This window comes from Polypterus senegalus, chromosome 5, assembly GCF_016835505.1.
Source record: "Polypterus senegalus isolate Bchr_013 chromosome 5, ASM1683550v1, whole genome shotgun sequence".
Lineage (NCBI taxonomy): Eukaryota > Metazoa > Chordata > Cladistia > Polypteriformes > Polypteridae > Polypterus > Polypterus senegalus.
The window spans coordinates 108,603,209-108,630,245 of record NC_053158.1 but is presented as its reverse complement, the minus strand read 5'-3'; the positions used below and the strand labels follow the sequence as shown (position 1 = coordinate 108,630,245).

General features: G+C 35.5%; 1 protein-coding gene across 4 annotated transcripts in view; it reads left to right on the top strand.

The window, feature by feature from the left end:
• Positions 1–27,037, top strand: part of slc4a2a (solute carrier family 4 member 2a) — a 330,719-nt gene that overhangs the window by 266,916 nt on the left and 36,766 nt on the right. For all 4 annotated transcript variants that reach the window (XM_039753217.1, XM_039753219.1, XM_039753218.1 and 1 more), the window contains 3 exons: positions 11,865–12,136; positions 18,591–18,727; positions 25,947–26,127. In XM_039753217.1, the coding sequence (XP_039609151.1) occupies positions 11,865–12,136; positions 18,591–18,727; positions 25,947–26,127 (590 nt within the window). The remainder of the gene's footprint in view (positions 1–11,864; positions 12,137–18,590; positions 18,728–25,946; positions 26,128–27,037) is intronic.

The window sequence follows — 27,037 nt, the reverse complement described above, 5'->3', positions numbered from 1 at the left end:
AAAATCAGACCCCGACTTGTACGCCCATTCTTGGCGCCTCCAATCTCGCAGCAGTTTCTCAGACGCATTGAATTTTGTTGTAGCACCACAGTTACCAATTTTTTCTCTACTTCAACAACGTTTAATTCAAAACCAGCTTATATTTTCTTCTGATTGAATGCTCCATCGTAGATATGGGATGCTCTTAAGATAAAGGCGTATGAGATACAAAAAGTAAAATCTGTGCAAACGTTGCTTTGGAATAGTTTGGGTATTACCGTGTGGTCATGTAGGCACAATAGAGAGAATGGTTAGGAGCACGCGCTGATAAAGCGCATTGTCGCACCCACATAGAAAAAAAAGGCAGTGTGCTCCGTGGTTACTCTCTAGGTGAGCATTAGCATATCATAATCCCTTGTACCAATAGCCTGAGTTTTCCACATTTGACTTATACAACCTACATTATAAAATACAAGAAATTATACTGTAAAATCAAGTCCCGACTTATCCGCGAGAGAACTTATCAGTGAGTATATATGATAGTTGTCTCTTGCTGAAGCAACTGTTCAATTTTAAAACTGTAATTATCATCTTACTCCCTTCTCAAAACGTACAGTATTTACCCAAGGATTTATAATTTGAAACTGGAAAGCTTTAGTTTGGCCAAATTATGTAAAGCAGTAACCTTTTGATGCCTAGGTGTCTAGCCACATACACACGGGAAGCATTTAGATTTTAAACACCTGGGATAATTGTTGAAATGTCCTTTATGGTTGTGGCGAAGTATAGAACATGATAAGACACCTTCTTTAAGTGATGTTTTAAATTTTGAGAACTAGTATTCCATCCAAGGTCAGTACCTCTTTAATGCTTAGTGCAGTGTCACCCCATAACCCTGAAATTTCAGAAAAAATGACTGATGAATCACAGTTGGCTCTCTGTATCAATGGATGATAAGGGGATTGGTTCCAGGACTGCCCATATGATGATGCCCAGGCTTATATAAAATGTAGTGTTTGCATATAGCCTATGCACATTCTTTCATATTCTTTAAATCATTTCTGGATTAGTTATTATACCTAATACAATACAAATACTATATGAATAGTTATACTATATTGTTTAGGGAATAATGACTTTATCAAGCATCATGCCACTTTTCAAAAGATCTAAGATTTCTGTTTTTCTCATGGAAAGATGAAACTTTGCTTTCTCTCTTAGCCTTTGAAGGTTTGCTTCGACCACTTAATTATTTTTTAGGAGCCATTTATTTTATAGACTCAAAGGTTGCGCACAATGGAATGCCAAGGGCCTCACAGCACCTTGCAGTCTGGATTGCAGAATGAACGGATTTTGTTTAACAAGAAGTGGGGCAGTGCTTGGCACTGTGCACGTACGTGTTACTCTCAACAATGATGGTTTTGTCGAATGAAATGTTCATATTTAATTTACAGTGTACTGATTAACTACAGGTAGTCTGTGTGTGCATAGCAGAACGCCTTTCCTAAGTTTAACACTAGAATTACCAGAACCAACGAAAAAACTTGTAAATCCAGCCCACCTTAAATCCCTTCACACCTCTCCGCCAGCGACTTTTGTCTTCTTAATGTGTCGATAAGCCCAAGCAGCCTGCTATAACGCCACCACATCCCCCCACCGCCTCAGAACGGGCAAGAAGTTCTCCCAGTTACTGCCTTGATTGATTATCTGGGTGTGAGCTACCCAGAATTGTAAGGGGAAATAATTTGATGTGTGTTTTGTGTCTAGAACAATCTGTATAGACACATTGTTAAAGCAGAAACGTTTTTCATGTTTTAGTAATAAATGTCATAATGTGGACATGAACTGTTTAATGTGTAAAGGCTGATGGCCAAATATCAAATAAACACTTTCACGAAAGATGCAAGTACAATACGACAGCTTCTGTGGTGCTGTGGCTAGCTCTGACGACTTATAATCCAGAGGTCGTGAGTTTGAAACCATCTCCCCTGCAAATTTACCATTTTGAGTAGTGAGCTGCTTTTATTGTTAATATTATACAATGAAAACATACATTTGATTTGTGTGTGTAACAGCCGGTGTAAACTTATAGAACTTGTAAAAGTTAGTGTTTTTTTTTTCCACTTTTATTTTCTCAGTCATGATCACGATACAACATCCACCCCCGTCCCAGATCTGACGTGGTTACTTTTTATCTGAAACTGGGAATAATTGTAGTTGTGAGTGGTGTTTTGAGACAATGGGACTGGACATTCTCTGATCTGGAGGGATAAAAGCTGACACACAAACACTGGTGAATCTGCCTTCTTCTTATCTCACTGTTACTTGAATTTTTTTTTATTCAGTTTTATTGAGTGTTTATGCTCACCTGAGTATGCACGTTATGGTCCATGATGTCAAAGCCGCACTGTACACACTTCCCTCTGTGCTGTGTTACTATTGCACTGAAGGGGCTGGGGAAGCGGTGGTCTTAGAATAGAAGCTTGTTGATGTTGCATCCTCTTTTGCTTTATCCATCGCCTTTTCTTGTAAGAAGCAACTATGAAGCTCCTCTGCAAGGTGAGCAATGAACACTCTTCTTTTCTCAGTGACCCCCGTGCATGCCTGGCACAGTACATGTGCGATGATTGCCACCAAGTCAAGCGTGTTATAGCACACAGCAACTGGCCACCTGCGTGCTCCTTCTCGTACTGAATAACCTCACGCCTTCTAGTGCATGATGTCAGTGCAAAAAAAAAAAATCTATATTTGACAAGTACTATAAATTTACAGGTGCTGTTACAGACGCAAATCAAATGTATTATGCCGTAACCTGCTTTCTTTTTTCTTCAGTTATATTCTTGAATAGAAGTGCACTTGTTTTGTTATACTTGTACTTGTAATGTTTTTTTCATATTTGTATTTCAGGCTTCACACATTATACATTTCATGTCTACATTGTGTCAGTTATTGCTAAAACATGAAAAACATTTCTGTTTTAACGTTTTTACATAGATTGCTGTTGACACGGAACACACATGAAATGTATGTATTCCAAATGACGATGTACTTTTTTACCCTATAAAGCTCCAGCACTTCAGTCGAAGGCAAACACTGAGCACTGAGAAACTTCTTTGCGAGCTCAACTGTGGTGGTGGGCGGGGGGATTGGATACCAGGCTGCTTGCTGCTTATTGATACATTTACAGGACAAAAGACGTTGACGGAGAGGTGAGAAAGGATTTAAGGTGGGCTGGATTTATGAGTTTTCTCGTAGGCTCTGGTAATTGAAGTGTTAAAGCTGGTGGTCTGGTCAGGTGTCTGTGGGTTGATGGAAAGACTTGACTTACTTTGATTAGCTGTGGTTAGATGTTGATGATGGATGCAGCAGTTTAAGGAAATCTGATTTCACTTTAACTTTTTGGTTAGTGGTTGTTTAGTCTACTTTGAGTGTTTATATTTTCCGGAATACAGTGATTCCCCACCTATCGCGGAAGTTACGTTCCAGACCCATCACCGATAGGCGAAAATCCGCGATATAGAAAGGTCATATAAATAAATATTTTTTATAGTTTAAGCCTTAAAATACCCCTCCCACATGCTTTAAACACATGTAAACTTATTAAAACTCACTTTGCAAACACATACAGTATGATATGTGGATGTTGGGCTAAGATATGAGTAACATAATAATAATGATAATGTAGCGTACCGTCGATTCATTCAAGCTGTAATGGTGAGTGATGTCCGCGTAATGCTTTCTTTCCCTTCTTAGAAGATGCAGGACGCTTGGGAGTCATCATAGGGCTTAAAACAAAATGAAAAGTTCACAAAATGTTTGCTCATAATAATTGGACCACAAGCAAGGTACACGATACGCAGAGAACTGAGATGCGTTGGGGGCTCAAGCTCGCTGTTCTTGCGAGATTACACCATGTTAGCAGCAGTCAATCAGAGCCCAAGAGAATGAAAATCCCTCTCTGATTGGTTGAGTCTCCTCTTTTAGCCAATAACGGGCCTTGTAAGAAATCATCTGGGTACTGTAATGTGAAACTTTTTGTCTACTGTAGTGATTGCTGAAAACCGTATGCTTTTTTTATGAATTGGCTGCAAAGTACACTACAGGTAGGATGTAGTTATTGAATTTTTTCATGATATAGTGGGGGCATGATAGCTGAATCGCGATACAGCGGGGGATCACTGTACATGTATGTCCTTTGTGTTCTGTTTAAGAGCTGCAGTATTTCAGGAAATGTAGTGATGGAAACTGTTTCCCACCTTGGCAATTGGTAGCACTCAAAAGCCAAGGTAGGATAGTTGAGCAAGAAAGAGCCTTCATTTCATAAAGGTGTTGATTGTTGGAGAACAGGATGGATTGATCTACAGAATAGAGCAAGGGTGCTTTATGCGAGCAGAGGTAGCCAACTGAAGAGCAGTGTAGTATACTGCTCAGCAGTTGACTGCAGTATTGGAGCTATAAGTTTACTCCAGTAAGATTTTATTCAATTCTTATGGCAGGAAACTACAAAAGGGGTATGCCTACAGGTCATGTAATTTGCGTGGATTCACTGTAGTGCTCAGCGTGCAGCTAATCCAGCTTTTGCTTTTTAGAACTTTCTGGATTTTTTCATTCCCAGCTATTGGTTGAATCCATGGAGGAGGAATCTGTGGATACAGAGGGATAATTATATACAGTATTTGATTTTGTTAAAGATTATTCTAATTTTAAACCCAGTTGTCCTTCTGAGTGTTAACAGGCTTAGGAAGTCTAGATATTACCAACCCTGGAAACAGTCTAAAGCTCCATTTGCTAAGTGGTCCCAGATAAGTGGACAGATTTCATTCCTCAGCCTGTTCTTAGGCTCTAACCTGTGGTCCAGAAATATTGTACATCCATTAGAAACAACACAGGTGGCAGCTTCACCAGATGACATAAAAAACCTTAATTAGCTGTTAATGATCCAAAGCTACATCATCTTTGAAACCGTTCTCCCTGTCACCCTTGAAAAAATCCCCCAAGTTACATGAAGTAAACTAAGCAGTTCTATAGAGAAATCTACTTTCTTTCTCATGTACGTCCATCCATCCATTATCCAACCCGCTGAATCCGAACACAGGGTCATTCCCATTTATTCCTATACCCTTATCTTTAATGCCAATAAGTTAGAATCAGGATGTAGACTGACAAGTGAGTCATTTTAGAGGAGTTTGCTCCCTCTTTCCCATCAAGGGTGCATACAGCATTGCTTCTGCTGTCTCAGCCAATTACATTTTTTGAACTCCTTGACCCTCACCACTGGAGAAGACCTCAAGATTCTTAAACTCCTCTCTTTAAAGCTGCTATTTCCTAATTCATATGTGAAGAACAAGCCATTGTGTTTTCAGAGAGAAAAATGACTTCATATTTCAAAATGCTGATTTATAACAGAACCTTGGCACCCCAGTTGCAGTCCTCTGTACTGCATGCCACAGATCAGTCAAATTATGCCACAGGAGGGGCCTTCTTTCTGCAAACATCTTAAGACTGGATGATCTGCAAGCTTGCTTTGATATCTTGCCTATGAAAATTATATGAGGAAACGGAGTGTGGGTATTGGTGAATGGCCAGCTGACAGAGTTGTCTTGAAGGTGATGGTAATTGAATTATACATGCTGTATTTCTTGTTTGAAAATGATGTCCACGATGTACAATTGCAAATTCAGAAATCATATGCTCACCATTCATAAAATATTGAAGGTACTTTTAAATAAAGATGTATCAAGAGCTCATCTGTCCCTTGGTCATAATACAAGGAGATTCTTTAAACCACAGAAATGTGCTGAACCCAACCATATACTTACAGTATATTCATGATATACATTTCATCAATATTCCCACTCAGGGAAAATATTTTGAACATCCTTGCTGCAAGTCACTTGGAAGATCCCTAGCTACTCTTTCAAAGTTATCAAATGGTTTGCCAAAACCTTTCTGAGAGTGTCTGAAAATTGCTGTCCATAGATGCAAAAGTATCCTTTGGTATCTTTGCTTCATTGGTTGAGATCGCTACCAGCTTCTTGTCACATTGTACCGCTCATTTATATCCAAACACTATCTAGCCTAACCTTGCATGAAATGCTTCATTATTTAAAGTAATCGTTTTCTTGATGTCCATCAATGGTTTCAGGATTTCTGCCATGACAGGCACTGAGCAATGTTGAGCTAACAGCTTCCTAGAACTGCGTTCATTACTAAGGTCTTAAATAGACATTATCCATCATCTTTGCCAAGTTCCTCAGAGATTTAGGAGATTGAGTCCATTATACCTGTCTAGGATACCTGCAGAACAGGTTTTGACCTCATTAAATTGATTCTCTGGCCTACAGTACCAATACACTTAGATACCTAGGGACAACATTGGATTTGCAGAGGAAGTTAGCAACAATTCAGCATTTGTTTAGTTACAGTATTATACTGTTATCATTCATGATCCTACAGGTTTCTTCATTTTTACTACATTAATTTTCAATTCTTCTAGTGCAATTCCAAATCAACTGTTGGTACTCTTAAGTCATCCTGTTCCAGGATGGATTTTGAGAAAGTCATTTTACCAGTTTGAAAAAAAATGAGTAGAAAACATGTGAATACATTTAAAGGTAAAACAGAAAATGCGCAAATCCGAGCATGTAGAAGGAAACAGAAAATGGGATTTTCTGTTGATGTATTTTTGTGCCTTAAATGTAATGTCTTTGTTATAGATTTTTATATGAACTCTGTGTAATGTGAATGTACCCATTTCAGTATACTACCCAGACTGCTGTGTGGTTCAACCTGGTCAATGAGTTGAAGCAAACAGGAAGGTCATTTTATATTTATTCTCTTTTATGTTTACTTAGACAAAATAATTTACAAACATTATATATAAAACACATTTAAATATATATAACAAATATGGTCACAGAAGTGGAGCACAATACAGTAAACAAAAAGAAATACAAAAGTAAGGTGTGGAAAATAACATTCTGAGACAGCTTTAACTAACTTAAGAGGTTTGTTACTTTTATGCTATGTCCACACTGATATGTTTTTATTTAAAAGCAGCATTTTTTTTTAATGAAAACAGTCTCAGTCCACACTAGCATTTTAACATAATTTCTAAAAGTACCTTTGCGTGCATTAAAACAACTAAAACACATGACATAGCTGTTCACCTACATTGACTATGCACACATTTGCAGAAACAGGAAGAGAAAATGTCCTGTATGCTAGAAATTCATCTGTAGCTTGCATTTACACACATGGTTTAACAATGGCAAATACAAAAAAAAAAAAGATTGTTGTCCTTCATCATTGAAGTAGTATAGAGTACAAGCAACCTTTGTGACTATGTTTGCTGGTGATCTCATTTGTTTTTTCTTTCCTTCACTGAGAATGAGCAAAAACGTCCTAGACATTCTAAAGGAACATTCTAAACTTCCTTTGCAAAATTTTCCCACCAAACACTGCTTTACCCAGTTCTTAAAGTGATGGTTATGCTGTTGGCCTTGGGATTTATCTCAAAACTGTAATAGCTGGTAAATGATTTGCCTTTTGTGCATCTATAAAACATTCAGACTGTACAAGATGCAATTTAGGTACATATAGGTAAGCCATACAACAAGTGCCATGGAAAGAAACTCCTCAATGTTGGAATATGGTTTTCTTCCATGAAAGATGACCACTCAGGGAATGAAACCTTATAATGAACAGGTTCCATTCAGGGAAGGGCCATGTAATAAGCACAAACCATTCAGAGGGTAATTAGTCTGTTTACAAAACTCTTCATTTTTCACCTATACACACTGCAGTGCTGAGCCAAATTTTCAAAATATGCAGTCCTTGACAGTGTTTTCAGGGTTTAAAAATACTTGTGTAGTGTGGATGAAAGGCGAAAATGTAGAGTAATATTTTCATTTTTAAATGAAAACGTAGTGCAGAAGTAGCCTTAATTAACTCAGCAGACTTTACATACTACAGTGAACCCTCGTTTATCATGGTTAATCTGTTCCAGACTCTACTGTGATGAATGAATTTTCACGAAGTAGGATTCTTTATTTATAAATCGAATATTTTCACAGTTAGAGTATAGAAAACCTGTTTACGACCGTCTAGATACATTTTTTAACATTATTAGAGCTCTCTAGACATGAAATAACACCCTTTAGTCACCATTACACTCGTATTACCCAATATATTAGACAAAATAAGAGAAAATAAGACATATTAGATGTTACAAATATCATATTACTAGGCGCACTCGCCTTTTAAGGCGACCGACTTTTATCCTCAATTTTTGTGTGCTCCATGTGTACATCAGGCATGTAAGTGTAGGGAATGAGAACATCAAAGTGCCCATTCATAACATCTCCCGAAAACCTACGTTTTTTATCCCCTCAAGTGCCTGTCCAAAGTCGTACAATGTCGTCCCGAATCTGTACCGCTAAAGATCAATCAATCAACATTTATTTATATAGCACATATTCATACAAAAAAATGTAGCTCAAAGTGCTTTACAAAATGAATAGAAAAATAGAAGACACAATAAAAGATAAACATAAGTCAACATTAATTAACATAGAATAAGAGTAAGGTCCGATGGCCAGGGTGGACAGAAAAAACAAAAAAAAACTCCAAAAGCTGGAGAAAAAAAATAAAATCTGTAGGGGTTCCAGACCAAGAGACCGCCCAGTCCCCTCTGGGCAATCTACCTAACATTAGTCAAACAGTCCTCTTTGTATTTAGGGTTTTCATGGAAGGACCTGATGATGATGGTCACGTAGACTTCTGGCTTTCAGTCCATCAATGTTGGTGCATCATGATGCTTTGAGTAGGTGGTGGTGGCGCAGAAACCGGAAAAAGAAACAGAAGAGAGAGTAGGGGTCAGTATGGATTTTGGAGCCACTGTGAATAATTATTATGAAGAATTGAACATACAGAGTATCAGTATTAAGTTAAAGTGAAGTTATAAAAAGGCCATGTTAAAGTAATGTGTTTTGAGCAGTGTTTTAAAGTGCTCCACTGTATTTGCCTGGCGAATTCCTATTGGCAGGCTATTCCAGATTTTGGGTGCATAACAGCAGAAGGCCGCCTCACCACTTCTTTTAAGTTTAGCTTTTGGAATTTTAAGGAGACACTCATTTGAAGATCTAAGGTTACGATTTGGAATATAACGCGTCAGGCATTCCGATATATAAGATGGAGCAAGATTATTTAAGGCTTTATAAACCATAAGCAGTATTTTAAAGTCAATCCTGAATGACACAGGCAACCAGTATAGTGACATCAAAACTGGAGAAATGTGTTCGGATTTTCTTTTCCCAGTTAGGATTCTAGCAGCTGCATTCTGCACTCGTTGCAAATGATTTATGTCTTTTTTGGGTAGTTCTGAGAGGAGTGCGTTACAGTAATCTAGTCTACTGAAAACAAAAGCGTGAATTAATTTCTCCGCATCTTTCAATGATATAAGAGGTCTAACTTTAGCTATGTTTCTTAAGTGAAAAAATGCTGTCCTAGTGGTCTGATGAATATGCGATTTAAAATTCAGATTACAGTCAACGGTTACCCCTAAATTTTTTACTTCCGTCTTAAAGACGGAGTTTCATGCACTAAATAAGCTATAGATGAGAATAAGCAAGCACCATCTTCCCTGATATTTACTACGCGGTGAGGCATTTGTACTCCATCAACATTAATTATTTCCAGAGACATAATTTTGTCTATTTTTCCAGCGCATTGCGCACAAAAGCAAGGGAATGGTGAGAGCACCAGAACTCTGCTCACATCGCTCCGCCTGCCCTCAAGCCGCAAGTAATAAGTCTGTAATAAGCGGAATACCACTACGCTTTGCACTCATGGGACGGAAGGACAATCCCGAACGCTTTTATATAGTAGATTATTGTACTGTACATTTAATTGCACACAAATACACACAGTTCTTACACACAACCACTAACCTATGAAGGCACGACCTCAGTAGGAGAGTCTTCAGAGGTTGGTGCAGTATCTTCAGCAGGTGCGTTGTCTTCTTCCACTGAAGGAGTACTAGGAGTAGGCAGTGGGTGTCTGGGTGCCCAACTGAAGAACATCTTGATAGGCAGTTGCTGGCGCTGACTTTTCATATGCGTGAGGAGGCTTTTGTAGGGTATTGCCATTTTTAATCATATCCAAGTGTTTCACCTTCTCCTGGATAGTAAGCATCTTCCTCCGGTGCTTAGTTTTATTGTCAGAAGGCTTAGAAAAAGCAGCACGTTTAGGAGCCATCGTAGGGCTTAGATAAAAGTTCTCAGAAAGCGCATGCGTAGTGACGTTAGCGTCGTATGAGAAAAAAATCGCGATAGAGTGAATCCGCGAAAGTCGAAGCGTGATATAGCGAGGGATCACTGTATATACTAAACAGTCAGAAAGAGACAAAATTGGACTTGTGCTGTGTTTGCCTGGTGACAGTGGCAGCATGATTAAGTTAGTAAGTGAGTGAGGAAGAAGCTGTACTTTAATCTACAGTATTTGAGAGAGAAGTGAATAACAAATCTATTTGAGTAGCTGAGCCTTAACAAGCTTTTCAATGGCTAACAGGTGCCCTTGTGAATGCTCATTTGGAAGTACAATGCATATAATGCAGTGATAAGGAATAATGAGCTTCGGTGTTTTCGACCTCACAAGCAGAAGAAAAGTTAGTCTGTCTGATATCTTAGATTTTATGTACTACAACAGAATAGGAAAAAAATTTACATACGTTACCTTTTCATATAGCAGTCGCTTGGTCTGGCAGAAATGGGAGTGAGTTGTCAAACGGGTGAGCACAACTGTGCTTAAAAGTTAGCATGCAGTTGCTTAATTTCACATGACTAGTAATTTTCAGTAATTTAAATTGATAGGGCACAGTGATTAGAAACTGCAGTTGTCAAATCCGACCTACCCTGAGACTAGAAGTCACATAATGTGGCATTGGCTTTAGTCATACAGGTCTTCTAATTTGGCAACATAGCCCTAACTGGTTAAGTTTCCAGTTTGGAAGACCTGAAATCCTATAATTATGATAAGGTCATATCCCTTGTAGCAGTGCATGGGTTATTCTGGTTGACTTAGTAGTTCTGTAGTATTGAGATCAGAACACAACCTGCAAGAAAACAGACCTTCAATAGAATATGCCAGTCTGACATACCGTAAACCCCAACACACATGAATGACAAGATTAGTCATTCTGGTAAAGTTTAACATGATCTGTTATTAAAACAGTAACTAAAACAAGTTTCAGAGTAAGTGTTATAAATAGTAACACCATAGCAAAAATTCCAGTGAATTAAAACTGAACTAGAATCAGCAAGGGATCACTGCTGAATGAATAGTCTGGCTTATTAAAATTAAAACCCCTCAATGGTAGACTGCAGTTAATTCTTAATTGCATTCTTTAGACTCTGAAAAGGCTGATTTAAACATAAAACCCAGTTATGAAACCACCTTTACTTAAAGAAACCTGGCATTTTGAACTTCATTTTTATACTTTTGGCTTTTGAGAAGCACATACAGAGGGTATGCTGAGGACCATTTTGAATGCTCACTTACTAAATTCATCTGGTTTTTGAATTGAAATAGGTACTGTAGTACCCTAAGCAATATGACTAGCAAATGTCCATAGAAAGGTCTGAGAAAGGCTGAACAGAATATATCCTGACTAGCAAGTCAGCAGTTAATGAAGAAAAATTGGAGTTATTTCAACCTGAATAGCCTACTGAATGAGTGAAACATGCCAGATAGACCTGTCTGCTGTGCAATCACAGGTTGGTACAATACACACATGCTCTGCTTGTTTCTCTCTCCCTCTCCCTCTCCCTCCCCACCTACCCACGCCCTCCAAATGCCTCCCTGACCACCTCTATTTATTCTCTCAGGGAGAAGGATGTTCAAGCTGGACCCACATCAGCCTCTAGGAGCCCACTGGTGGATGGAGGAGGGAAAGCAGGCCACACGCCTAAGGAGAGCAGTGTTTCAACCCGCCTGCCATCAGCTTCCAAGTCCCAGCCCATTCTTCGCAACTACGACCTACGGGAGCGACGACGTATTGGCAGCATGACAGGTGTGGAGGATTCAAGGTACCAGACAATCCCTACAGATGAAAGTGAGGCACAGATGTTGGCTAAGGTGGACTTGGATGGGATAAAGAGTGAGTATTGGTTTGTAAAGACCTGGCATCTTACTTGAATGTGTTGTTCCCAAGTAATTTAAAGGAATTAACCACAATGCTAGCGGCAAGCAATATTGGGAAATATAAAAATCTTATTTGGTATATTTCAAATGTACAGATTAGAGTCTCATTACTAATTCATTATTAATACAGACATTTAGTAGTATGCTAAATATGATTATACAGTTTTCTTAAGTGAAATTAGCTTAACACCTGTTGTTTCTAAGATAGATGTAGTTGCCCCACAGCCAACATTTCTGTCCAAGAGAAAGACTGTAAAGAAAATTGATCTATTAAGATATTTTTTTCTCTGTAACACATTCATGCAAACACAAGAAGAAGATTTCATTATAAACTAGACAGAACCACTTTGAGTTTTAGTTCCACAGTCGACATTGAGAGTTACTCCGATGTGGAAGGTCAAACAAATCCACTCTTTACTGAATGCAAATGTTAAATCAGGATATTAATTCCAGAGGGCTACACAGTAATTGTTTTTTCCTGTTAAAGGTATGAATTAAATCTCTTGGCAAAAAAATTACAAATATCATTAAGATCCTCGTCTTTTTGTTTGTGGTATCCAGTGTTTTTCCAGTCAAGGCTTCAGAATAGCTACATTCAACAGCAAATAGTACAAATCAGAAATGCATCTTCCAGTAGCATTCCTGGACAATTTACTTTTACTACCAATGTTTTAAAATAAGAGCAAAATTAGTGCTTTAAGATCAAAACACAGCATATTAGAGCAACTATTTCTGATCTTGCAGAAAATAATATAAAAAGACAATAATTATAAAATGTTTATGACAGTGCATTTAGTGTACAACTTAATGTATGTTCAATAAAATAAAACAAAAAAATAAACAATGCAGTTTATTTTTTAGAATTTGTTTAATTTGATTAAAAATGAAATGTACTAAAATAATTAATTCACTGAATTTAAAGTATATGTAATTTATCTTTTTATATCTCTACATAGAAAGATTCAGAACTGAATCAGTAAGAAGCAAAGAAATACTTTCAGGTGACTCAAGTGAAGTACCAAACAAAAAGCATGATTTTTAAAATGGGCTCAGAGTTAACACCTGTCCCATTAAGGTCTATTAACACAGAAAGCAACAATCATACCATTCCATTAACCCAACCTTTAAAATTTAGTGTGACTTTTTACCTTTACTTTGTATACTAATAATGCAAATAAATAAAACTAGCTGAATTGTCTTCCTATGTTTGTGAATATTTTTCGTGTTTTGTTAGAATTACTGCTACATGATATTTAGGATTTATTCAGTATCCGTAATAAATAGTTTAACTATAAATGTACCAATGTTGTAATCTTACTTTTACATATATTCCACCGTACGTATATTTACATTATTTCCAACATGTAATGATAATTAACATGTTAAGTTATATATTTCATGGGTTTTTCTACATGTTTCTTACGCAAAAATGTAAATTCTGTGGTTCTTTGTTTAACTTTATTTTTTATATTAATGTTCTATTTTTAAATTCAATACAAATGGTCTTTGCAAACATTAATTAACACATCATCTCCATTATGTTTAAGGACTTGTTTGTTACCTGAGAAATGTTAAAAAACATCTGTATACATTAAATTGAAGGACTGATTAAGTTATTTGGTCAGGGTCACTTAGAGAGTCTGTGATAAGAATTAAATCAGCTGTCCTGTGGTTTATAGTCTAAAGGCTAGTCACAAGGCCACAGTGTTCGGTCACATTTTGGAGCTGTAAATTGCTTCTTCATATTCCATCCTTGACATGCATCTCAAGTCCATATGTGTATATTCTTAATTTTTACACATCCATCTAATAAATTACTGTAAATAGAGTCTTGGTCACAACAATAAATTAGGATATGGGAAATGGCTAACTGACGCTTGTGCAAAATTAATTGAATTTTGATTGATTGACATGTGGTTTAGCTTTTTGACCCAGAAAAATAGTTAATAATGTCTTAAATGTCATTCTGTACAGAAAATGTGTATTTATTAACTTGCACAATGTGTTCTGCAGTTGTGAGCATTACACAAATACATGAAAAGATAATAAAATCTGACCCAAGTCAAGAAAATTGAGTAGCTTTTCTCAACATGTTACTGAAAACTGATGGCTAAACTAAAATGATCTTTCTTATTTGGAATTATTTTAACAAAATGATTGTTGGCAAATGCTAAACGTACCTGAGAGATGTCAAAGAAGCAAAAATTAAGTAGTTCATAATTATTTATAATGTGGATTATTTTTGTAAAAGCTAAACATCTGCCCACAAGCCTAATGCATTCTGAGTGTTAAGAAAGCCCAGAGATGTTTCCTAACTTCTTTGACTCTTCAATAAATTAGTTTTTAAAAATAAACTGGGTTTTACATATCATCAAAACAAAGTTTTCGGTATTTTAAATAATATCTATAATGATTTGGGGGAGTGGCAAAAATTAAATTAGGGAGGAATTGTTAACAATAAATATATTTTCATTGGCTAGTTTAGGTTAAAGAACTTGGTGCCCATTCCAAAATAATTCTGCGTATTTGTCGTTTATGAATTTCTTCAGGTGCTTTTTAAAACTTCTGTTGTCAGACAGTTGACATAATACAAAACAAACTCATGTTGCACATTCTTACAATAGGCATTAAAATCAACAAGATAGTATATTTGCATACAGAACAGGGAAAGGATCAGGATCACCAATGTTGGTTGCACAATGTATAGATTGTGCATGTGTTCAGCCAGGACTTCATGATAAAATAGGTTTCCTTAAGTTATTTTTAGATTATTTTAAAAAAGCAATTTGAAATTACACTGACTGACTACTGCATTTATTGCATGCAGGTAGTAGCATTTTAGTTGGATACCCTCACTTGTGTCTCCTAGACTCTCCAATTAATTCACTGTGGCCTTCACACTTGTATCCAACTAGTATTTGTAGAGTAGATTGCCACCTTGTGGTGGCAGCCTCTTCCTGCCTAAGTACAATGGTTGTAATTTCAGCTCAATGCTTATTTAGCCCAAGAGGGGATGAATACTTAGAGCCACTATATACTATAGAATTAATAGGATTTGCATTTATGAAGATAGCAAACAACCAAAAATCTACGAACTGCAACATTCTACAAAAAAAAAAAACTTTCACAATCACTTGTAAAAGCAGTTGCCTTTATTTTGACTTCAACTTCTTTTGTCGTAAGCCAGGAAAAATATTGATTTATATTTTTTGACTTAATGATCCACCTTTATTGTGATTCTCTACTGTAAAAAAAAATATACATTCAGAAAATGGGTAGATCGGTGGATTACTATTTAGAAAGTATACATTGAATAACTGATTGAGCTGTCTGCCTCAGAGAACAGACTTTAATGGTCTTAGTAACATAGCCTATGTTTCTGGTGGTCAGATATGCTTTGTTTCTCTTTTTACTAAATACACTATTCCTTTTTAGATTATAGTAACAAAATTAACAAAGAACAATTGAAGAGTAACTTATTACTCGTAATTACACTGTTTTTATAATTAAGACAAAAGACCAAGTTAACTGTAAACCTAGTGTATCTTTATGACTGTCCATGAGATTTCCTAATTTTCAGCATTCACATTCATTCTAAAGATTACCTTCTCTGTTTAATACAGAACCTGTGATACTTTCCCATTTTTACCTTTGTTGTTTAAAACCATATTGCAATTTTTGTTTGTCTAGCAGACCTTGATTTGCATTTTACTGGAGTCAGATTGCAAACCAGCTGAGTATTAAAAATTAGGATTGAAAGATTACACAATTTGCAAAGCAAAAACTTTATGCTACACCAAATTCCTATATTGAATAAATGTGTTAATGTTGGATAATTTTGGCCTCTGTACAGACTGGTTTTAAAGAGCTTAAACATCGCATTGTGTTTTAAGTTGCAGACTTCATAATATTTGGTACCTACTGTTGGCAAAATCGATTTTGATAAAATTATGATTGCTGTTAAAAAAACATAAAAAGTTTTATTTTTTAATATGTACTATAAGAACATTTCCAAAACCTGGTTGATTTTTTTTTTTAAGATTTAGTCAACCTCCACTATTTCACATGATTTCCAAAGTGTTATTTTCCACTATGACACTGAGGCATCTGTTTCTACTCAGGTGAAATCATTGTCAGAATGTAGTATTCTGTATTTCACCATCAGAAGTAATCACCTAGCTGTACTATCAAATGCTTTTTCAAAGTACCAAACATGGTGGTCAGTTGGCTAAAAAATTCAGGTTGTGAGGTGGGGAGGCCCAGTTCCTCCAAAACAAAGCACTGTAGTAGAAACTGAAATTCTTAGGGTATGGTTTGGTGTTGGTATGCAGCAAGATTACGTTTCAGCAGAATGATTGTTTCTGATGAATGGCCTGCCATAACTACTATGACATGTGACAGTAACACCTCAGTGTTTGACCATAATTCAAGACGATCTGCACTGTTCATGTTCTGAAGAACTTTAGCTGCCTTTAATGTATTAACAGCTATGCCTATCCAGGCAAGTTGGTGTTTAAAGCTGGCATGTTAACTACCTTGCTTTTTGAAATACCCTTGTTTTTATATTTGTTAGTTTACCACTTGAGAGTATGGTACCACAGAAGTTAGTGCTGCTGCCTGATGGTTCTGGAGTCCTAGGTTGCAGATCTTTGCTCCTTAAATGCCTCTGTGGAATTTGCAAACTGTGTTTCTTATTTTGTTTTCTGGCACACTAGTTTTTCTTCCACATTCCAAAGATGTCCAAGTTAAGTAAGGTGACAAATCTAAATTTTATTATAGAGAGTGAGTATGGATGAACATGGCTGTCTATGTTTATATGCCCATCAATAACTTGGCATTGTGTTGCCGGTTGGTAATTGGTTCCTGGATATGTTCTAGCTCCCTTTGACCTAATAATGGACTGTCTAAAAACTGGATGGAGATTTATGAGTTCATAATTTACTGAGCACCATGTAATTATAAGATTTCTCCAATTTGCACAGTGAACTTTACAATTTAGATACTGGCAAACATGAAAGTAATGGAAAAAAAACAACAAATTGAGTTAATTAATAAAAGATTCATTAACTCACTGCATCTTTATGGATGTTTTAATGATAAACAATACATTGTTTTTGTGCCAGTCTCCTCTTATAATACACAAAACAATTCCTGACATTTTTAAAGTAGGTATTTGCAAAACATCCAAAGCTTTAGAGAAAAAATGTTTGAGCAGATTATGACGTCTGATTTTGGTTAAGCTTTCTCAAGCTGTGTGACATTTCTCTGCAGCACTGCCAGTGGCTAAAGCGGATGAAAAGTGGCCCTGTGGTGTGTTGCAAGCTCTCTTTTATTCGGGTCACCTGATGATCTAGGTTTTTTTGCCTATTCTGATGATGTTTATACCTTTTCTGATAATGGCTAACTCTTTTTTTCTCAGCAGTACAGTTTTGTTCACTTCAATTTTGATTTTCATCACTTTGGGGCTTTTACAGGTTTTTCTCAAAATCCAAACGGTTTGTGGTAAACAGGCACATTAACTTTAGTGTTTCCTTGATTTTATTTTATTGTTACATATATAGGATTGTGTAGCAAGTCTTACTTTAACTTCATGGTTACTAAATAGTGTTTCTCAAAGCTACTACATAAATATAAGTGATAACAGAACAAAATTAATGTCCAACACCTCTAACTACTATGAGGTAGCTTCCCATGAATGCTTAGTAGCCTCCTTTGTCTTTATGATTGCAGTTGAATATTTTTCTTAAATTCATCCATTGATGCTATATTTTGTAGGCTTTCGTATGAAGCAGACATTAACATTTAGGATTAGGAGTCAAATCTAAGTTAATGTTTGTTTCACGTTTATTGTCAGTCTCAAGACCACAATGCAGTGTTGAATATGGTTCCTCCTGGGAACACTTTCTTCTCTGTTGTATTAAATTAAAATACAAGACATTCGTGACAGTGTCCTCTCAAGGAGTCCTGTGGCGATGGCTGCAAAACCATTGACCTTCTAGCATACCATTATGCAGTGGACCTATCTTTCTTTGCTTGGTTTTAGTTGAATAATTACTGCATCTTTTGGAAGCTTCCTTAATCTCTAGACCTTCCCCTTTTTACAGTTTACCCACCGAGAAGTATGGTAAAAGAAAACAACCCCATTGTATTGTTAATATAACTGTTACATACATACAATATGGTTTAAATGGATTAGTACAGAACAGTTCATGGTTACAGATTTAAGTGGATTATGTGAAATATACGAAATATTAATTTTCCATCTGCAGCAATTCTTTAGAGTAAATATGAGATTTATGTCCTGTTTACTTCTCGCCATAAAGTTTAAAAAAAGAAAAAACACTTTGCTTTTCTTTTAATTGCCCCTCTACATTTTTAAAGAACCATTTACACTTCTCAATCATTTCCAGGTCACAGATTTGAAGATGTCCCAGGTGTCAGGAGACATTTGGTCAGGAAAGGCACAAAATGCCAAGTTGTTCATATCAGCAAGGATCATAAGGAGCCTCTGACGAGAACCAAGAGTCGAGATCGCACGCCACATGAGGTTTGTACTTTCTATTACCTGTTTTGAGAGGCGCTGAACTATTATCCTCTTTTACATAATGCCACTATTTAAGAAGATGTATAAGAAGTAGGTAATTTCATTCAGAATGTGGTGGAAAGGGTTGTATATCTAACTACTGAAAGTCAGTACAGTAGAGTACTTCCCTATTCAATATTTCTCACTTATATAGAGAATAGCTGGCAGAAATGCCAGCTATACCTAGGTTAAATACAGCTTTCATTTCTCAGTTCTTGCCTAACACATGTTAGATATGAAGCAGTAAATCAAACAAACAAAAAGTAATGATTAATAAAACAATTTCTTGTAGTCATTGCTTTTCAGTCATTACCTCTCCTGCCTATATAAGTAATATAACCTCATGATTTGCCTGCCTGAACATACAGAAAAGTGCAAACAAACACAGTACCATTTTTCAGGAACAAAAATCCAAAATGTGTTTTTATTTATTTATTTTTTAATTTAGATAAATGGTCTTTAATTCATTCTTTAATTTTTCAGACACAGTCGACTTGTAGCATCAAGCACAAAGTAAAAATCAGCATTTAATAAGTCTCACTTTTTATCGTACCAATCGGACAAATTTAAAGTAATCTGAGAACCTAATCTGTATGCCTATTGAGATATGGCATATATGTGTGTATTTTATATATACTTTAGGAGTGTAATCAAAATGAATAACCATTTTAATAAAGTCATTTACAAATAAAAAATATAATTCTAAACAGAAATTATTAAGTTGATATGCTACAGTCAGGACATTAACAGAATCTTCATAATTTTGGCTCTGTACACCACCAAAAGTGATTTGAAACAAAGCAATCATTATGTGATAGACATATAGACTTTCAGCTTTAATCCAAGGGGTTTAACAAAAATATTATATGAGCTGCTTAGAAAAGACAGACATTTTTATACATGGTCCCTCTATTTTCAGGGGCTTAAAATTATTTGGACAAACTATCCTAATCGTACATATAATGATCATTTTCAGTATTTGGTTTAAAATCCTTTACAGTCAATGACTGCCTGGGACCCAGGCCACCAGCAAATGCTGAGTTTCCACTCTAGTGATGCTTTGCCAGTCCTTTACTACAGTTGTCTTCAGTTGCTGCTTGTTCATTGGACTTTCTGCAATCAGTTTTGTCTTCAGCAAGTGAAATGCATATATAAATGGGTTGAGGTCGGTTGACTGACTTGATTGACTCAGTTGACCATTGAAGAATACTCCACTTCCTTACATTGAAAAGCACTTGATATGCTTTCTCAGTATGTTTTGGCTCATGGTCCATATGTACTGTTAAGCACTGTCTTGTAAATTTTGCAGCATTTGGCTGAATCTGAACAGATAGTATAACTATATACACTTCAGAACTTCTGCCAGCAGTCATAGCATCAATAATCACTAGTGACTGACTTCCATTCACAGCCATGCATGATCATGCCATAAAACTGCTTCCATCATGTTTCACAGATGATGTGGTATTCATCAGATCATGAACAATTTCTTCTCTTTTCCATGCTCCCAGCGTTCTAGTATATATTGATCTTTGTTTCCTTGTTCCAGGACTAGACAGGCTTTTAAAAAATGTGTCCTGGTAAAGTCTTAATCTGTCCTTCCAGTGCTTGAGGTTTACCATTGGTTTTCACCTTGTGATTAACCCTCTGTCTTTACTTTCATAAAGTCTTTTGTTGATTGTAGTCTTTGGCAATAATAGATCTACCACCCACAGAGTATTCTTGGTTTGGCTAAATGTTGTGAAGAGGTTCTTTATTACCAAAGACAGAATTCTGCAGTCATCCAGCACAGTTGTTACTTAGTATTGTATAATCTTCTTTTCAGATTTTTCTTTTTTCACTTTGAGCTACATAATTTGTATGAAAATAAAATAAATGTTGTAGTTGTCTTCTGTTGTTTTACAGACCATCTGGCGTTGCCAAGTTCACCAGTGTTCTCCTTCTTTTTAAGAACATACCAATTGGTTGATTTGTCCACTCCTCCATGTTTCTGCTATCTCTTGGATGGGTTTGGTTTTTTTTCTCTGCCTAATGATGGACTGTTTTTACTTGCATAAAGAGTTCACAATGACAGCTTCCAAATGCAATTTCCACACTTGGAATCAATTCCAGACCGTTTACCTGTTTAATAGTTAATGGAATAATGAGGGAACTGCTCCCACCTGGCTGTTAAACAGCTTGTCAGTTAAATGTCCATATACTTTGTAGTCCTTGGAAATCAGGGGGCTATGCAGAAAAATGGCCAACATTCCTAAATGACTCATACAGTATTTTTGGTAAACCCCTTAAATTAAAGCTGAAAGTCTACAGTTCAGTCACATAATAATTGCTTCATTTCATATCCATTGTGGTGGCATACAGAGCCAAAATTATGAAAATTGTGTCACTGTCCAAATACGTATGAACTACATGTCTGTAGGTGAATGCTCACTCATTTGTAATGCCTTATATACACATTATTGTTCAGAATTTTGGAATCACATAGAAATTTTCTTGTCTTTGACAGAAATTGATACTGTTTTTAATTAAGGTACCATTAAATTAAATTAAAACAGAAAAGACACTATTAATATTGCAGATGGCCAATACTGCTTCAAATGACTGAGTTATAAATGATTATTCACATATGACTGCAAAGCCCCATTTATACCACTGTATTAGTAAACTGTGTTTGCACACCCTTATTTAATCATTTTTACATTCTTATTAATTATTAGAGGAACATTTCTAGTTATATTAGCATGGCAGAAACCGATTACTCTGTTCAGTAAAGCATGTACATTTTCTTTCCTTGGGTTGCAATATACTAGAATTGGTAAGTTTTAATTGTGGGTTACAAAATGGTAAAAACAAAACTACTTTCTCAAAAATGTTAGTCCATTGTTGTTTTGTGAAGTTAATGTTATTTAATGAAAACTGAAGATTTCAGTAAAAAGGTGTATATATACACACACATACAGTGCCCTCTAAAATTATAATATATTATAATTTATATATATATATATATATATATATATATATATATATATATATATATACATACATACACATACATACACACATACTGTATATATGCAATTTTCATTACGCTATAACATATGAAGATTATTACATAGAAAATCACCCGAAAAATCCCGGACCATCGAGAAGTGTGCGAACTGACGACATGAAGAATCGCCTTTGCGGCAAACTGGAATTATCTCCGCATAAATCAAACTCATCCAGACGATCTGGATCTGTATAATTAGATCTGGACCACCCTATATGTATGAATATGTATATTTGTGTGTGTGTGTGTATATATATATATATATATATATATATATATATATATATATATATATATATATATATATATATATATATATATAAATAAATAATGTGTGTGTGTCTCTATATGTTGTTTGAATGCTGGTTATACACATACATACTCAAGGCAAGAAAGAGTATGTGAACCCTTTGGAAATAATTACATTCGCGTATAAATGTATAAAATATGGTCTGTTTTTCATTTTAGTTACAATAATGAACAAACAAATCTGTTTTAAGTAAAAACACACAAATTATTGTTTTGTTCCTATATATTTAGAATAGATCATTCAAAAATTCACAGGTGTATGTTGAAAATAGCATTTGAACCCCTAGACTAATTGCTAGTTGGAGTCATGAGTTATCAAACTTGGAGTCCAATCAATAAAACAAAATTAAAGATGTTGTTTACAAGTACTTTGACCTATAAAAAGACTCTTAACATTTTGAAATTACTATTTAGAAGTGAAGAATGCTTCACAAAAAAGAGATCTCAGAAATTCTACAATCAAGTGTAGTTGATTTGCATAAAGGTGTAAAGGGTTGCCAAGTAATTTCAAAGAGTTTAGGTATTAGCCAGTCCACAGTTAGGCAAACTGTGTTTAAATGATAACGATCAGTACTGTGGCTGCTGCCCATAGAAATGGGTGCCCAGTCAAGTTGACTCGAAAGGCACAGTTCAGAATACTCAATGAGGTAAATAAAAAAAAAAAACAAGAGAACAGCTAAAGACTTCAAGGAATCATTGCAACAGGTTAACATCTTTTTTCAATAATTTGCCATACACAAAACATTGAACAGGTATGATGTCCATGGCAAGACACCAAGAGGTGACTCACTGTCCAAAAGGCATTGCTGCAAGACTGAAGTTAGCTAAAAAAAAAAACATCTTGACACCCCACAATGCCATTGGGAAAATATTTTGTGGACTGATGAAACTAAAGTTGAATTGTTCAGCAAGAATATGCAGCAGTATGTATGGAATAAAAAGGGCACAACATCATCCAAATGGTGAAATACAGTAGAATGATCAGGATTAATTGCTGCTTTGCTGTCTTTGGGCCTGGGCAGTTTGCCATCATCGAGAGAAAAATGAATTCCCAAGTTTATCAAGGTATCCTACAGGAAAATGTAGAGATGGCTGTCGCCAGCTGCAGATCAGTAGAAGTTGGGTGATACAGCAGGACAATGACCCTAAATGTAAAAGTAAATATACTACAGAGTGGCTTAAAAAGACATGGAATTGCCTTTTGGAATGGCCTAGTCAGAGCCCAGACCATAACCCAATAGAGATGATGTGGATTTACCTCAGGATAGCCATTCACGATAAACCTCCTAAAAAATATGGCTGGGATGAAGCAGTTCTGTAATGAAGAATTGTCCAAAATTCTATCCGAGTATTGTGCAGATCTGATCCGCTGCTCCCAGAAGTGCTTTTGATAGTGGTTATTGCTGCCAAAGGAGGTTAATCCAGTTATTAAATCTAAGGGTTCACTTACTTTTCTTACAGCACAATGTGAACGTTGACAGGTGTGTTCAATAAAGACATGAAAGATTATAATTGTGTGTGTTATTTGCATAAGCATATTGTGTTTATCTATACTTCTGACTTAGTGGAAGATCAGATTACATTCTGTGTCCAATTAATGCAGACACCCTGTTATTTCACATACTTTTTCTTGCCTCTGTAAAAGCCTGTATATGCACAAACCTTTTCTTGGTCTTATTTTTCTGCTTGTATATTTTAAGAGCATCTGGTTGTTTCTTGTCCTTAGAGCAGGCATGTCTTGATAATTCAGAAATGATGAACTTCACCTCATTGCTCAAAAATGTGAAAAAACATCAACAGGTCTGACAGCAATTAAAAATGAATAGGCTTCTTACCTTTCAAATAAAAAAAAAAAAAAAAACCTTCTTTAGTAACCTAACACCTGAAGTGACTGAAAGTTTCAATCAGTCACTGATGATTTATTTAAGCAGCAGGTTGTTCTAGGAAGGCCTGTACAATCCACTTTGCAGAGCACACAAACTGTATGGTGGCAGGGGCTGGTGCACATGCCCCTGAACCATCTCATTGACCATGGTCTTGCTGCACTTTATAAAGGACATCCCTGAGCATCAAAAGGTGAGGCTTAATAAAACTAGCAAAAAATTTATACACTTACCATTGTTATGTTTGCACATGAAATACTGTACAATTAATATGTATAGGAAAGTTTATATATTATAAATATTTCATTAAAATATTAAGATACAAAATCACCATTGTTGAGATTTTTTTCTTCATTTGTGTTGAATTTCCTTGCCACATTCATTTATATTTTATTATGCATAACACTAACATAGTTGTACGTTACTTAACCTGGTAAATGTTTGAGTACTTTTTAAGCAGTGCAATTGTAGAAGTAAAAGAACACACAGAGATTTTGTCAGGTTAACAGATTTACAAAAAAAAAAAATACAAACAGTGTAGGTGATCTTATTCAAGCAATGTTTAAGAGGCATGGAGAAGAAAAGTTCAAAATGCTGTTTGTAGTACAAAGGGTGATTCTTACATTAGCAGACATTTATCCTAACATGATGAATGCAAGTTTCAGTGTTAACAGAATGAAAGAATGGCTGGTGTTTTAGAAATGAATTATATATTTTTTTCAAATTTTTGGCCTTAAAATCTTTGTCCTGTGTCAGTGTTTACTTTTTTCAAACATTTAGGTATTTAAAGAGCTTAATTTCATTTTTTTGTGGTCATGTCAATTTTGAGTGATTGTAGTCTTGTTAGTTTTGGTATGATTATAATGTTGATATCAAAGAGACTATGAGATTGTCAAGTGGCATTTTTAAATCTTGTAACATTAAGCTATACAGATCTGCACTTTGTTTAAATATAGTGATCAGTGAAACAGCAGAGTTTAATTTTGCATATGGTTTCACAAAAATACCCTTAAAATTCACATAAAATTTGCATGTAAACTTTGCAATTGAGAAATGGAAAACACTAGTTATTTTTTGTTGGAAAGTAGAGAATATTGCTCCTTGAGTGTTTTCTGTAGTTGACACCACCACCATCTCCTTCATTTGCCTCATACACTGTCTGCTTGCACATTTGTGGCACCAGTTCCACCTTTTACTTCTCTTATGGGGTCAGAGGTAACGCCATCTGCACTTTTCCCAGTTCTGTTAGCCAGTTAAAGCCAGGATCTTTCTGGAAGCTCACCAGTGGAGAAGTGCCACAAAAAAACACGAACTTGCTGTCTAGCTGCACCTCCTATTCCACCTTTGCCCATGGACAAAATGGTTGCAGATGAGATGAAAATATATGTGGTAATGGTGTGAATATCACTTGTGGAAAAACACTTTCACAATTTTTTTTGCTAAACAATACTCCACGTTTTGCTGCAGATTCGATTTAATGTGAATTTTTTCCCTCTTCACTACTTATAATAGCTTCTAATATCCTGGTCAGCTAATTTGCATTAACATTCACCGGCTTGAGAAGCCTGTGATACTATCTTGCATTTGATAGACTCCTCATATAGTTTAAAATTAGAGGATATGTATTTTTAGGAGGGGATAACTTAAATTTATATCTTATTTAATTGCAAAATATTTATTTTTTCTGTGTAAAGACTATAGTATCTTTTTATACACAAATAAAAAGAGGTAGGGTATCTATATAAAACTAAAAGATGTAACCTGACTACTTCAGCAATAAAATTTATTTGCACTTAAGAACCTTGGTATTTTTTTTCATTCAAGGATATTGTACAATATTGAAGTTTCTTATGTGGAACATTGGTAAATTTCACCTTAGGAAATTTTGTACTTGATCATATTATTTAAACAATATTCTTAAGTGATCTTTTAACTTTACCAGGTGTTTGTAGAGCTGAATGAGCTAATCCTGGATAAAAACCAAGAAATGCAATGGAGGGAAACAGCACGATGGATTAAGTTTGAAGAGGATGTAGAGGAGGAGACGGACCGCTGGGGCAAACCCCATGTTGCCTCACTGAGCTTTCGCAGCCTTTTGGAGCTTCGCAAGACCATTGCACAAGGTAAACATTTAGGGTGATGGTGGACATTTGTTCACCTTAATTGGATGTTTATTTAAACATCTTGCACATGTAAAAGAAGAAATGATGTTAAATTCAGTTTACCAGTCAATCTGTTGTATTTATAGAATGTAGAGAATTAAATCAATACATGGTACAGACTATTAGATAAACAACTGCACTGTTTGTCTTGTATTTTTTTATTTTGCAATTGTTCTTAAAGTAACAATTTTGCCAAAAATTGTTTTAGACCAAACATGTCATTGTTGCTGTACTTATTTAGGGCCAGTGTCAGGAGTATGGTCTAAAATTGTGATAAAAGTTTTTCGTCCCATGAATTTCTATAAGTTTCATAAACAATTCTCAATGGTGATGCAAGCTTTTAGTATATTTTATTTATCATTTAGTATGTGGTGCATTTATGTATTTTTAAATACAGTAACGTGCATATTCAAGATTGTGTGTTGTATGTCTGTTTGTGTATATATTGTATATGTTATGTATTTTTAGATTATGTCAGAAAGGTGCTCCTTCCAGGGCATTTTCCTACCTTTCCTCATTTGTTGCTGGGTTCTTGAGCAAGTTAAGAAAAGTGCAGAGTTTGATTATATATGCTATGATTTGGTGTTGCACTTTCATTGAAGGTATTAGAGCACTGCTTCATGTGAATGTAAATTTAAATGTAAGGGTATTTAAACTTAGAAAAAAATCATACAGTTAAGGATAAAAATATTAATGTTTTGGTGATGTAAAGAGATGATTCCTTATATATACTCATAATAGATTTTATACATAAAGCAGGAATTTAGATTTCATAAATATTTTTTAAACAATGTAAATTAAAAATGAATTAGGAATTTTTTATTTCATTATGCTGTCATCTGTAACTTCATTTGTGTGAGGAACATGCCTA